This window comes from Tamandua tetradactyla, chromosome 1 (genome assembly GCF_023851605.1).
Source record: "Tamandua tetradactyla isolate mTamTet1 chromosome 1, mTamTet1.pri, whole genome shotgun sequence".
Taxonomy (NCBI): Eukaryota; Metazoa; Chordata; class Mammalia; order Pilosa; family Myrmecophagidae; genus Tamandua; species Tamandua tetradactyla.
Window position 1 is genome coordinate 44,224,159 of NC_135327.1, and position 15,221 is coordinate 44,239,379.

Sequence of the window (15,221 nt, forward strand, 5' to 3'; positions counted from 1 at the left end):
AGCCTGCGCCCCTCGGCAATCTCACCAGAGCGGGTTCTCCCAGCCAGTCAGCCATTCCAGAATGGGGTACGCTGTCTTGTTCGTCTGTGTCGTGGCTCCGGGAGCTGTTCTGTATCGTTTCTACTTCTCTAGTAGTTGTTCTGGAGGAAGAACTAAGACCCGCGCATCTTACTAAGCCACCATCTTCTCCGGAAATCAGCAAGAAGAAGGAAGGGTATTTCTTAGCAGCCTGAAACACCGCTCGCTCAGGATCCCCAGGTGGCGGCCAGGGGAGTGGCGCGGCCAGAGCTGGAGTCAGAGGACGGAGAGCGGTGGCCGCGATGAGTGTCGGGGAATGAAAGAGGTGGTGTCGCCTCCAAACGCACGCAGCTCCATGCAGCCCTGCGCCGCGTGAACTCCGACCTTAGAATTTTAACTTGTAACTTAATAAATCCCTTTTATAAAAGCCAATCCATTTCTGGTGTATTGCATTTTGGCAGCATTAGAAAGCTGAAACACTAATGAGGATGAACATCTTTTCATGTGCTTTTTATTTATTTGTATTTCCTTTTTGGAAAAATGTCTATTCCTATGTTTTGTCCATTTTATAATTGGGTTGTTTGTTCTGTTGTTGAGTTGTATGATTCCTTTATATATGTTGAATATGAAACCCTTATCAGATATGTGGTTTCCAAATATTTTCCCCCATTGATTTGGCTGCCTTTTTGACAAAATCCTTTGAGGCACAGAAGCATTTGATTTTGAAGAACTTCCATTTATCTTTTTTTTTTCTTTATTTGCTTGTGCACTGGTTGTGAAGTTCAAGAAGCTAGGACTTAAAGATGTTTTCCTATATTTTCTTCTAGGAGTTTTATAGTACTGGCTCTTAAATTTAGGTCATCAATCCACTTTGAGTTAATTTTTCTGTATGTTATGAGGTAGGGGGTCCTCTTTCATTCCTTTGGCTATGGGTATCCAGTTCCTGCAGGCCCATTTTTTGAAAAGACTGTTCTGTCTCAGTTTACTGGATTTGAGGACCTTGTTGAAGATCAGTTGGTCATAGATTTGATGGTCTATTTCCAAACTCTCAATTCAATTCCATTGAACAATATGTCTGTCTTTGTGCCAATACCATACTGTTTTGACCACTGTGGCTTTATAATAAGCTTTAAAATCAGATAGAGTAAGTCCTCCCACTTCATTCTTCTTTTTTTAGGATATGTTTGGCTATTTGAAGCCCCTTTCCCTTCCAAATAAATTTGATAACTAGCTTTTCCAAGTCTTCAAAGTTGGGTGTTTGAATTTTGATTGATGTTGCATTGAATCTATATATCAATTTGGGTAGAATTGGCGTCTTAACTACATTTAACCATCTTATCCATAGCAGGGAATGTCTTTCCACCTATTTAGATCTTCTTTAATGTCTTTTAGCAATGTTATGTAGTTTTCTGTGTACAGGTCCTTTACTTCCCTAGTTAAGTTTATTCCTAGGTACTTGATTCTTCTAGTTGCTATTTTGAATGGAATTTTTTCCTTGTCTCCTCAGGTCATTAGTTCTGTATAGAAACATTACTGATTTTTGCACATTAATCTTATATCCCACCACTTTCCTGAATTTATTAACTCAAGAAGCTTCGCCGTAGATTTCTCAAGATTTTCCAAGTGTAGTATCATGTCATCTGAAAATAATGAAACTTTTACTCTTCATTTCTGATTTGGATGCCTTTTATTTATTTTCCCTTCCTGATTGCTCTAGATAGAACCATGGGCTTCTTTGGCTCATTACTGATGTCAGGGAAAAGTTTTCTGTCTTTCACAGTTGACTATGATTCTGGCTGTGGGTATTTCATAAATTGCCTTTATCATACTGAGGAAGTTTCCTTCGATTCCAACATTTTGGATTTTTTAAATCAGAAAAAGTTGCTGAATTTTGTCAAATGCTTTTTCACTGTCAGTTGAGATAATCATGTGATTTTTCCTTTTTGACTTGTTAATATGTTGTATTACATTGATTGATTTTTCTTGTATTGAACCACCCTTGCATTTCTGGAATAAACCCCACCTGGTTGTTGTGTATAATTTTCTTAATGTGCTGTTGGATTCTATTTGCTAGTATTTTGTTGAGAAAATTTTCATCTGTATTTGTTAGGAATATTGGCCTCTAGTTTTCCTTTCTTGTAGTATCTATATCCATTTTGGTATTCGAGTAATGTTAGCTTCATAATGTGAGATAGGTAGTGTTCCTTTTTCCTCAGTTTATTGGAAGATCTTGAGCAGGATTGGTGTTTTTTTTGGAATATTTGGTAAAATTCCCCTATGAAGTGATCTGGCCTTGGGCTTTTCTTTGTAGGAAGTGTTTGAAGACTAATTGAGTCATTTTACTTTTAATTGGTTTGTTGTGGTCTGCTATTTCTTTTCCAGTCAGTGTAGGTTGGCATTTGATTATCTTGATACAGTTATTTTGAAAGTTGATTTGCTTGCTTGTCTAAGATTTTGTAGTGCTTGGGTTTACATTGAAGGTCTCATTTTGTACTTAGTTTGTCAATAATTCCCTGCCAAGCCTTAGCCGGGACCTCATGCAGGAGGTGCACCTCTAGTTGAAGATCTAATAAAAGCTAGGCAGAAAGGTAATTTGTCAGACTGTGCTTTACACATCTTCCCAGTAGTGATGCCCAAGAGGGCCACCACTTCCCCTCAGGACTGCTTCTTCCTAAGTCAGCCAGCTGGGCTGGGACCCAGCCAGGTTCAAAGTCAGCCAAGTCCGCTGGTCTTGGTATGTGCTGAAAGCCACCAAACCCTGGGCTCGGGGTGGACAATGTACACTTCGGTGTCAAATTTGCCTGTGAGCCTGATGCACCTGGTGGTCCCCAGGCTCCTGCATGGAATGGCCTTGGGATATGGGGCTGAAGATTTCAGTACCCCGTCCATAGCCAGACTGGGAGTGCCCTATGGTGTGGTGCAGCTCACTTACTCATCCACACCTCTCCATGTGTGCACGCTGTGAACGCTCTGGGCCTCCCTGGAGAAAGGATAGAGGTAGCAAGACCCAGGGAATCTATTTGGCCAGCCAGTTGTCATATCATCTCAGCTCTGTGTCCCATCCTTCTTCTAAAAGGAAAGATTCCCAGTCTCAGCCAAAACCAGGCACCCACAGCAACCTGCCTCGGGGGTAAGGGGTACTAACTGTTCACCGCAGCAAGATCTTTCTGTGTAAGTCTTCTGGGTTTTCCTTGGGAGCTCCCGGTTGCAGAGCTGAGAGGGAGGATCTCTCAAGCTAGTATGGAGGCAGGAGGGTGGGAATGTGCTATTCCTTTGGCACCTGCTCCAGCCCGTGCGTCACAACCTGCCCCAGGTGCAGTTATGACCAGGTAAACTCACCCTATCCTCTCAATTGTAATCTCTCTGCTTTTTTGTCCAGGTCCCCCCTACATAATATAGAAGTCCTGCTCTGGTCACTAGTACCCTGGAACTGCAGTCTTGTCATTTTTCTACCACTTCTCTAGTTGTTCTACAGAACAGGGCTGAGTGCAGCCTATCCTATTCCTCTGTCTATCTGGAAGTCCTCAAAATGTTGCTCATTTTAACAACTAAAGATGTTAATGAACATCTGTTAAGAAGTTATCTTTTCCCAAAGTAACCTTTTTCTTCTTTTCCTTTAATTTCAGGAACAAACCCTAGCCCTTCGAAAAGAAGGGATTGGAGTTGTTCTGGATTCTGAACTGCCCCATTTGATTGGCATTGATGACGACCTTCTGAGTACTGGAATCATCTTGTATCACTTGAAGGTAGAAACTCCTTATAGGGGACAATCTCATTTTGTTTTGAGTTTTCCCTTTAGACACTTGCAAGGTTTATTATAATTGTATATGATCATGAACACTGTTTAATTGAAGAATATGCAGTATATCCTGAGCCCACTGGGGAGTTTTATCAGTTAATTGGGATTCTCTTGTGTGAGAAGTTGCCATGTTTATGTAGTTCTAAAGCTAAGTGATGATTCATTCACTTTGGCTTCTGTTTTGTAGAATCAGTAAGAGGAGGCTAAGGAATAAAAAGACAGACTGAGGAAGAAAAGCACCTCAGACTGGAATTGTCATGTACAGGTTCCTGGTCCTTAGTGGTAACTATAAGATTGTATTTCCTACCTACTTTATTGGGCTTAGCCCTGAACAGCCTCTTCATATCAAGAGAACAGAATTCAACATCATATTCCATTGTTACCTCTGTGTCCCTGGCTTTAGTATCCTCTATCTGACTGTGACTTAAAATGAGAATGGTACCATACTACGTTTTTTGTCTCTCATAAACTGTAACTTTAGACGCAGGAACATCCCTGGCCACCAGAGGAGAAACTCACCAGAAAGAACGTAGGAACATCAGTGAGATTGTTTTCATGAGAAAGTTATCAGTGCATGCCAAGATAGGGGTCTCGCCATTGTTGAGCAGGAAGTATTTGCTGTCATTTACCAGCCACCGTGGGGTATTGTTATTGGGCCTCTGTAAAGTTTAATTAGGCTGAGGCTCTGGCCTGCCGGGGATTCCTCACCCACTTTTTACCAGGTGCTTGGGCTTAAATGGAAAACAGTTAAACAAACCATTCCTCTGTTCTTAACTAATACATTTTACTTGATTTTTCTTCCCAGGAGGGTCAGACATATGTTGGTAGAGAAGATGCTTCAACAGAACAAGATATTGGTGAGAATACCAAATTATCTCTTCCCAATGAATTTTTTAAAATTTACTTTGTATTGTCAAACCAAAATAACATACAAACATGAACATTCTTAATATACAAACATTCCATGTATGATGTACAATCAGTGGCTCACAGTAGCATCACATAGTAGTATATTCATCACCATGATCATTTTTTAGAACATTTGTATCACTCCAGAAAAAAAAAAATAGAAAGAAAAAAGAAAAAACTCACACATACCATACCCTTCCTTCTAATTGACCACTAGCATTTCCATCTACTCAATAGATTTTAATGTTTGTTCCCCTTATTTTTTTCTATACCCCTTACCAATCCCTTTCATTGTTCACTAATATTTCAGTCTACTCAATTTATTGTAACTTTTGTTCCCTCTTTTATTTATTTATTTATTTTTAATCCATATCTATTGCTCATCTGTCAATATCAGATAAAAGGAGCATCAGGCACAAAGTTTTCACCATCACATAGTCACATTGCAAAAGCTATATCATTATACAGTCATCTTCAAGAAACATGGCTACTGGAACACAGCTGTACAGTTTCAGGCACTTCCCTCTAGTCTCTCTTATACACCTTAAACTAAAAAGGGGATTTCAGTAAAATGTTTAAGAATAACCTCCAGGATAACCTCTCGACTCTGTTTGAAATCTGTTTTCCACTGACACTTTATTTTGCCTCATTTCTCTCTTCCCCCTTTCAGTTGAGAAGGTTTTCTCAATCCCTTGATGCTGAGTCCCAGCTCATTCTACGATTTCTGTCTCACATTGCCAGGGAGGTTTACACCCTTGGGAGTCATGTCCCACATAGGGAGGGGGAGGGCAGTGAGTTTGGTTGCTGTGTTGGCTGAGAGATAGGTCACATCTGAGCAACAAAAGAGGTTCTCTGGATGTGACTCTTAGGCCTAATTTTAAGTAAGCCTAATTTTTAAAAATCATATTTAATGAAGAGGCTTTGAAATGGATGACATTGAAATAATCACAAAAGGAAAACTTTTTCATATAAAAAATATTGATTATAGATGTAATTTTAAACACAACTGAAATGAATAACAGAAAAATTAATTTAGTGAATAAAAATGGAACTGTGACTCCACCATCCTTCATATATTCTATATCCTGTCACTTCTTTCAAGAATACATTTGTTTGAATCACTGTACATTTGTCTCAGTGGGGCAGTACTTGATGGGAATATTCTGTGGACACAGATAAAGGATATGAGGCTTTTTTAATGGAAGAACTATAGATACTTGTCTGCACAAAGTAGGAGACAATACAGTACATTTCCAAAAGGAGGAATGGCTTCCTGGGTTTCCCAGAAGTCTTCATAAGGCCCACAGTTGGTTCAGCCTGAGCTGGGTAAGATCCTGCTTTAAGAGCATGGCTTAAGCAATTCTTGATGAAAGTGATCATGATGGTGGTGGTGGTTGTGGTGTGCAGGGTAGGGGATAGGAGGGGTAGGAATTCTGTCTTCCCAGTTGTCTGTAAAGTTGCTGGTTTTGTAACTGCCTCCTTTCCAGGTGTAAGTCATTCCTCAAGCCAACCCTAGCATGTTCCTATGTGCATTTATTGTAAAATTGGGAGCTTTGAAAGCTAGCTGCCAGAAGTTTCCAGGTTTGACTGTTTTTGGGTAGAACTAGGCCTCGGGCTTGTTCTTGTAATGATCAGATTTTGCATTTGACCTTCGGGATAGCTATAAATGATGGTGAGTAGTAGGAACACATACTTTCTGTGAGTGGAGAAGTCAGTAGTCCAATTCTTTGGCGTAAAAGTGGAAGCTATTTGCTTGTACTCCTGGGAAGCTGGCCAAGATAGCTAGGCTAAAATAGTTTAGGTTTACTTGACATGTGCTCATATCTATTCCTAGCCATATTTCTAATAATAATAATAATAACCATTGTAGTCATACTTGATTAGGTAAGCCTAAGCAGCCACATGTTGTCTGAGAGATCTGTACAGGTCAATTTCTGTCAGAATTGGCACAGGCTATGACAGTGTATATCCCAAGACTACTTCTAGAGATTTTCTCAGCCATCCCAAGATTTATGCCATACCAAGCTCATCTTGGTTTTCTGCTCCAGAACACCATGTCTGTAAGTGTATGGTCATAATAAATCCTTGACTGGTTTTACCATTTTCATTTCTCTATGACTTTTGGCAAAGCAAACTTATTTAGTATAAAATTGACCAACTTGATAGTAATCAGTTGAGACAAATTGCTTCACTATTTTCTCCCTGAAGATGAAATACATTAACATTCCAAAGCTTACTTCCTTATACAAGTGATGTGCAGATACTTTGTGGTAAAAATTTGAGGGATTCCTCAGTTCTAACAGTTGATGCCACAACTTCTAAAATTCAGTTTTCTCACTAGATATGAGTGTTCAATTTATAGAACTTTCATGGATAGGGAAGGGTATTCAAATGCAAAAAAAAAAAAAAGCTGGGAATCATTGTATTAGATATCAGATGAAAAAATTTTTCTTTCTCCCTTGTTTTTCCAACTTAGTTCTTCATGGCCTTGACTTGGAGAGTGAGCACTGTGTCTTTGAAAATGTTGGGGGGACGGTGACTCTGATACCCCTGAGTGGGTCCCAATGCTCTGTGAATGGTGTTCAGATCATGGAGGCCACACACCTAAACCAAGGTATCTGTGTTTTGGTTCTCAGAGTTCTTAGTATATATTGTTACTAAGTACATATTAAGATAGGTTGACTAGGTAATGGGGGAATATGAGTATCTTATAATTAATTACTGATTAGGGAGGAAAAAGGTGAAGATTGCTTCCTTATGCCATTTTCTCTACTGGCTTGCTGAAGGGCTTCTTTTTAATACCCATTGTATTGTTGAATGAAATATGAACATATATGTAGTTGCCTTAAAAGTTACTGTTGTTATGGAAATATGAACATTAAAGGCATTTCTGTAATATAAAAAGTAGTGCTCAGTGGCAGAGTTCTCACCTGCTGTGCCAGAGACCTGGGTTCAATTCCTGGTGCTTGCCCATACCAAAAAAAAGAAAAGTACTGCTCAAATGCAAAACCTTATTGGTTTCTTTTAATAATTGTAATTCTGTTACTTATATGTTTTTATGAATATTTATAATTATACATAGTACACAGAATCTGGTGTCTCTCTCTTTTTTTCTTTTGAAATAGGTTTAATATTATTGAAAAATTTCAGAAATTGCACAAAGAATTCAGAATCATTTGAAAGTTAATTGCTAACATGATGGCCTACCACCCCCAAATATGAAAAATATTGCATCCTCCCATGTAACCAGAAAACAAGCCCCTCAGTTAGGAAACTAACACTGATACGTTCCCACCAGATTCCACGTGAGATTGTCCCATGCGAGTGTCCTTCCTGGGTCTGGTGCTCCATCCAGGCTTCTGCACTGTGTGTGGTTGTCCCGTCTCGTCAGTCTCTTTCAGTCTGGAAGAGCTCCTTAGTCCTTCCTTGACTTTTATGACTCATACTTTTGAAAACTGCAGGTGAGGCATGTTGTAGAATATTCCTCTCTTTACATTTATTTGCCGTTTCCTTATGATTCAATTAAGATCCTGAACTTTTGGCAGGAACTTCAGAGAAATGATGCTGTATTTTTCTCATATCCCATCAGATGTTAAACGATATCCAGTGATGTTCACTTTGATCACTTGATTTAAGTGGTGCTTGCCAGGTTTCTTCACTATAAAGTTACTCTTTTCCACTATGTTATTAATAGGTATATTGGAAAGGTCCTTTGAGATTATAAATATTCCACTTCCTTTGATAGTTTCACCCTCTGGGTTTATATTGGTTGATGGCTTTTGGCTGAATTTTTATTCTAATGGTTGCCAAATGGTCATTTTCTTATTTCATTATTCCTCCTACATTTATTGGTTAATTTTCTACTGTAAGAAAATACTTTTTCTTCTTGTCGTTTATTTATTTAAATCAGTATGGTCACATAGCTTGCTATTTGATTTAGTAGGTTTTAGCCCATTTTTAATAATTACTTATTTTGATGCTCAAATTGTTCCAGATTTGGCCAGTGGGAGTTCCTTCAAGCTGACTTCTGTGTCCTTTTGCCTTGCTCCTCCTTCTATAAGATCTTAAATACTTTCTGATACAACAAAAACATTCCAGGCTTATCTTTTACTATCCTGGAATCAGCTCTTTCTCCAAGGAGGCCTGGCTCTTTTTAGGGCTTTTTAAGGGAGAACGTACTTAGAAACTAAGATCTCTATTGATAACCATGAGTCCATGCCAGTACCTCTAATTTCAACTCAGTGCCATAGAGTTGTTTCTAGTTTTTCCCTTTCTTTACTGACCATAAGAGACCTAGCTTCCATTATGTAACCAGCCTCCTGTCACTCCTACCTTCTCCTCAGGGCCTCTCCTCTTCTTGCTTAGACTCTGACACCCTATACTAGGCCACCACTGTCCTTACCCATGCCAGGTACTTCCTGCTCCCATGCTGATGCCTCCTTTGCTCAGCCCTGCCTAATGGCTTTTGGATTAAGTTATGAAAGAAGGAAGGAAAGCAAGAAGCTGGCATTGTATCTTTATTTATTTAATTTATTTTTATTGACAAACCAAAACAACACACAAGCATGAACATTCTTAATGTACAAACATTCCATATACGATATACAATCAATGGCTCACAATATCATCACATAGTAGTATATTCATCACCATGATGGCATTGTATCTTAACCCCTTCTTGTATGTTATGTGTATAATCTTTGTAACTACAAGTGTTAGTGGCTATACACTTTGCTGTTGTGTCTGTTGTTATATAGGAATTGGGTAGACAGGGACTAGAAAGCTTATTAGTCATAGGCAGAAGTCTATTATAAAGAGTTCTCTCAGAAACGAAGGACATGTAGCATGGACCAAGAACACGCCCTTTTATAGGAGGTGCCTAGCCCATCAAAGATGTTCTAACAGTAACTGATAGAGCACCCACCCATGCATGTATGCGTATACACCCATCCATTAACCTATCATCTGATTTTCTACTCTTAAATATTTTGTAGTCTCGAGGTAAGTCGAGTTTGGAAAAGAATTAAGTGCCCTGGAGCTGTCCAGGAAGAACAGAAGTGAGCTGTAGTAGGTGACCACCTCAAACTGAGGAAACAGTGAGCCCCAATGATTATTACAAAAGTGATTTTTCCTGCTTTTTCCAACTAGAACAAGGGCAAGGACCTTGGTAATGAGGGATGAAGAAGCAGATTCTTGGTAGGCAGAAGAGGAGTGGGGTAGTATTAGTCATGGGGAGGGAGTGTCTATGCTCTGAGCCCAGAAATTTACCATGGTTGGCACACAGGCCAGAAGTCACTAGGTAGGACTTTTTAGTGGTACTCCCTGCTTGTGAATTCACAGGCTCTAGTGCTGACATCAAGAATAATTGTAGGGTACCCAGTATATAGATGATCCACCAGGAAATTTTGTAATTGGAGTAGTGAGCACAGCCAGACTTAGCTGTCTGTTCTTTATTAGGACCTTAGGTGGAGGTCTTGCTGATAGTCCTCCAAGTAACAAGAGCTGGAGCATAGGTCGTGGTGCGAGACAGTTTTCCCTGGACCCAGAGTAAGAGGAGTGTGTTTTTTACTTGGCCTTCCCAGAGCTCTATACTAGCCGGTACATCCCTCCCTTTGGTCAGAGGTGGAAACCTTGTTGCCATGGTGAATGTTTCTCGTTAAGGTGTTCTACAAGAGGCTGATATTGATTGACAATATTGTTAATGCACAAGTAGGACACTTTCACTATTGTCTGCTAGAATTGTGGGAAATCAAACATGAATTGTTTTCCTGGTTAATTTGAATAAATCTTTGCAACCACCACAGTGACCACCTCCAGTTACAACCACCTTCTCATATGCGATTCAGCTATTTTCCCAATATTACAGTGTTCCCTGTTTATATGAATTGTTACTTCTTAAACACACCTATCCTTTGCTTGGACCTGGTAGCCTTTTCTTTGTGATTTCCTTAATAGTATTGAAATCTGCCGCAGAACTAATAAACACTTGGTTAATGTTTAAGTTATTTTACCCACGATTTGATTATTTAATATTTTTAGGTTTTCATTTTGAAATAGTTAATTTAGTATATCTGGGGTTCATTTATTCATAAATTATAGATCTAATTTCCCCCCACTATTGTATAATATTTCCCCAACCATGTACCCTCCTCTTTTAAAAAAACTTAACTTACTAAAAAATGAAAACATAGAAGGCATCGTATCTATTTCTTGGCTTTTCCATTTGTTCTAGTACTCTGTATTTCTACCTTTCTACTGATATCTGGTTTTAGTGTTTATTGTTTTATTAAATGCTTTAATCTCTGTTTTCATCTGAGTGGCTTTTTGCTTTTCATGTCTATTAAGTTTTTTCAAAGGATTTTGGAATCATTTCGTCATGTAAAAAAATATCCCTTGAAGAGTTAGTCCTAATTTCATTTGGTTTGCTTGCATAGAAGAAATTATATTTCTTCTTCTATGTATTTATTTACTTATTCAGTATGCCTTTCTTTGTATTTGAATTTTCATTTATTTCTCCCAGTAAATCTTTGATAGTTTTTATATAATTGATAAATTGTGTTTATTTGTGTTATAAAAAATTCTTAACATTGTTGCAGAAAATAATTGTCTCCAAATGGGGAAGGACTGCATTCTATTATCATTTATTTTGAGATTGAATTGTAGATTATTTGTTTGTTTTTAAGGAAGTCATATGATTAAAGTAAAGCCCAAAGAATTCGGTGCCTGGAATCTAGGACTTCTGTGTCCTGTGCCTTGTTCTTTCTACCCATAGTCGGTCAGTATTTTTAGAAACCCAGACACCCAGAATACCATCTAGTATATCTGTGGTGCCACACACTGGGAAGTCGGAGAAGGAGGTACTTAATTTGGGGAGGATTAATTTGGGGATATTACTTAGTATACGAAGTTCTTGAATCACAAAGTAGCCCACAGCTTACCAATATTAGCTGCAGGGTCCACCGGGCTTGTGGCCTGGCTCCCTTGAAGCTTCCACATGCACCTCCCTGGCCACCAGATCAGGAGGAGGCTGAGTGGGTTACAGTGACCGCCTTCTTGTGGATATGCCTGGAAGTTCACTGTTACCTGTATTGTTTCTATGGAAAAATCACTCCTGAGTTCCAGACAACATACTGAAAAATGAACTCATTGCATACACTATTTAATATGGGAACTTCTTAAAACTTAATATTTTATTTTGGTGTTTTCATTCCCATCCCTGTACCCCAAAGATTACTGGCTTATTAGTTTAGTTAGAAGAAATTGTTTATTATTCCATTGATGGTCTGTTTATAATAGCTATGATTACGTCGCTAATCCTCTTATGAATTAGAAGTATGGTAGATAAATAATAATAATTTCACTTACACAGTATTTTTATGAAGTGGCTTTTGATCTTAAACTTTTAACCAAATTAAATGTTCATTTAAAAAATATGCCCATTCAGGTTAGTTATGATTCAGACTCAGTTTTGGATCTTCATACTGATTCATAGCTATGCCTTGTCCTAAAAAAGTAACCTCATAGGCATTCAAGGTTAATTGTCAAAATTGTCTTTCCCTGTGGTGTTCTTAGTTGTTTTATTACCATGATGCCATGATTTTCATATATCATGGGCTTGAGTTCTCTGGCTTTCTGCTGTGCTACTGAACAGCTTTCTCAGTATCACTGTTAATGAAATTGACAGAAAAATGCCTTGTTTGAAGGTGCTAAAACACCATGCACTGAGCATAAATTCCATTAAGAAGTCTTAGGGTAGTGAAATACATATTCCAAGATCTAGTCAAGGGAAAGATATCTACAGTTTTTCAGAAAGTAAGGTTTATTAATTGTTCACTTTTCTTGATTTCTGAGGATATTAAAATGAGAATTGGAACATGTTTATGGCTATTAAATATGTAGTAAAAATAAAAATACATGACTGGGCTAGGTACGTGAGGGCTTCAGATTAGTATTTAACCTCTGGAGAGGAAGCGATGTGATCAGGTAGGGCATGAAAGGCTGTTCAACTAAATCTGGAAGCTTTTATTCCAGATTTTATATAATAATGTTTAAAGTAGGGGGAAGGCTAAAGCAATGAGAAGAAAAGGTCTAATTCATTAAATTACAATAATAATTGGGGAACAGAATTAAGCAGAGCAGTGTTTTTAGACTCCAAAAACTGTATTTGCTTTTATCCATGAAACTTTTTCTTACGGAAGTCATCTACAGTGTTTCCACACAACCCTGCCTTCAGTTAATTTCTGCAAAGGCAAATTGTCTGAATTAACAGATGGCACACAAGCTTCTTAGAGATGAGTCTTGGAATAGCTGAATAGCTATTGTATTTTCCCAGAACAGCCCACAAAAATATCAGAGGAGACTGTTACCACTCTTGTGCTCAAATGATGTACAATGCTATAATTGTTCCTACAAAATTAAATTGTTTGCATCATTTTATAATGTTTATATTATATAATCTATATATAATGTTTATATTAATAATGTTTGCATTATTTTGTCTCTTCTTCAACCCTCCAAGTCAGGCTTAGGTAATATGTCCACACCAACCATGTAGAATTTTGAAATCCAGGTAATCCTAATCTCTCACATTTGCTGTCCTAACCCCATTTTCATTTTTTTCTTCCTCTTGCAAAAACATTTCTAAATTTGTACATTTAGTCACTATATTGTATGCTCTAGGCAATCCTTGATTATACTATTTCAGTCTTTATCGTCTGTCTATCCTTCTGGTTTCATATGTGCTCCGAGCCCTCCTCACTCTATCATTCTCACATTCAGCTTCATTGAGTTGTACTAGCATTATTGTGCTACAATTAGGTAGTATTGTGTTATCCATTTCTGAATTTTTACGATCAGTCCTGTTGTATAGTTTGTATCCCTTCAGCTCCAATTACCCAATATCTATCCTCTTTCCATTTCCTGATGGCCTCTGTTCTTAACTGAAATTCTCCAAGTTCATTCATTAATGTTAGTTTGTATCAGTGAGACTATATAGTATTTGTCCTTTTGTTTCTGGCTAATCTGACTCAGCATAATGTCCTCAAGGTCTATCCACGTTGTTAATGCTTCATGACTTTATTCTGTCTTACAGCTGTGTACTAACTATTCCATCGTATGTGTATACCACAGCTTGTTTAGCCACTTGTCTGTTGATGGACATTTGGGTTGTTTCCATCTCTTGGCAATTGTAAATAATGCTGCTGTATAAACATTGGTGTGCAAATATCCATTTGTGTCCTTGTACTCATGTCCTCTGAATAGATACCTAGCAATGATACTGCCTAATCATATGGCAATTCTGTACTTGGCTTTCTGAGGAACCACCAAACTACCCTCTACAGTGCTAACCCCATTTTCTGACTTACTAGAATAGTTATTGGCCAAAGGGCTATTCCTGACCCATGGTCTCTTAGTCATCCCAGTGGACTTCACTGGTAACTAACCCACTGACTGGTTCCATGAAAGTCAAAACAGAAAGAAATATCTTTGAAGCAGAGTTAAGCAATTACCCACCCACCCACCCTGTAAATTATCTTTTTTTATTAGAGCAGCTGTAGGTTTATAGAAAAATCATGCAGAAAGTACAGAGTTTCCATATACCTGCCCCCCAGTTTTCCCTATTATTATTTTGCATTAGCTTGGTACCTTTGTTACAAATGATGAAATATTATTATTAATTACAGTCCATAGTTTACATTAGTGTTAACTCTTTTTGTTTTAAGTACTTTCTTTTTGTAACAGGAGAAATCCTCAACAGAGAATGCAGATTGGATATTGACCCAAGTTGCAGTATTATCTCCAGCTTTTCCTGGATTCCTGGTTCACACTGGTCTCCCTACAGCTTTCTATCTCTTCACTGCTAGTTTCCAGCTTATTGTAGATGTTTTGTATTTAAATGTCTCTTTTCATTAGTAAATTGCTATTCATTTGGATATGTGTTAGACTCTTCCATTAAAAAACACATGTAGTAATTACTTCCTTATCTACATCACTTAACACACTGTGAATGCCAACTAATAGGAGATTTATCTAAATTTAGCAGATTGTTGTCATTGCAGGGAAATATTTTACCTGTGTCACTGAACTGTCTTACTTCCCTCAGATTGCATCAGCTGTACTTCCCCTGCCTTAAATTACAAGAAATGTTTTTATTTGGTAGCATCTTTTAAATGAAAAGCATTTGTTAGGACTGTGAAGATAAACTATGACGACATATACACGCAATTTGCCTAGGGTCTGGCACATAGATGCTTTTCTCCTCCTCTTTTTTTGAGTTCTTCCAGAAGCATTGCATGGGATATGTAGCCTTGGGTCTGTCTGTGCTCTTCAACTGATGGTTTTCTGAAGCTTCCTTTTCCTCATACCCTAGTACGATTCCATAGGAAGAGGAGGCAGTTTTTAGAGAAGAAAGTGGGACTTTGACCTCCATGTCTAGTTCATAGGCTTTGAACTCTTCTTATTAGAATCTCAGAACCTAGATTTTTCCTTTTTTTCT

At 38.1% G+C, this 15,221-nt stretch overlaps 1 protein-coding gene across 11 annotated transcripts in view; it reads left to right on the top strand.

The window, feature by feature from the left end:
- The window catches only part of KIF16B (kinesin family member 16B), a 370,689-nt gene that overhangs the window by 159,275 nt on the left and 196,193 nt on the right, over positions 1 to 15,221 (top strand). For 9 of the 11 annotated variants that reach the window (XM_077115060.1, XM_077115069.1, XM_077115063.1 and 6 more), the window contains exons 13-15: positions 3,645 to 3,764; positions 4,623 to 4,674; positions 7,203 to 7,340. In XM_077115060.1, the coding sequence (XP_076971175.1) occupies positions 3,645 to 3,764; positions 4,623 to 4,674; positions 7,203 to 7,340 (310 nt within the window). Of the gene's footprint in view, positions 1 to 3,644; positions 3,765 to 4,622; positions 4,675 to 7,202; positions 7,341 to 15,221 lie in introns of those variants that run through there. The other 2 variants (XM_077115087.1, XM_077115091.1) reach the window with 1 other exon arrangement.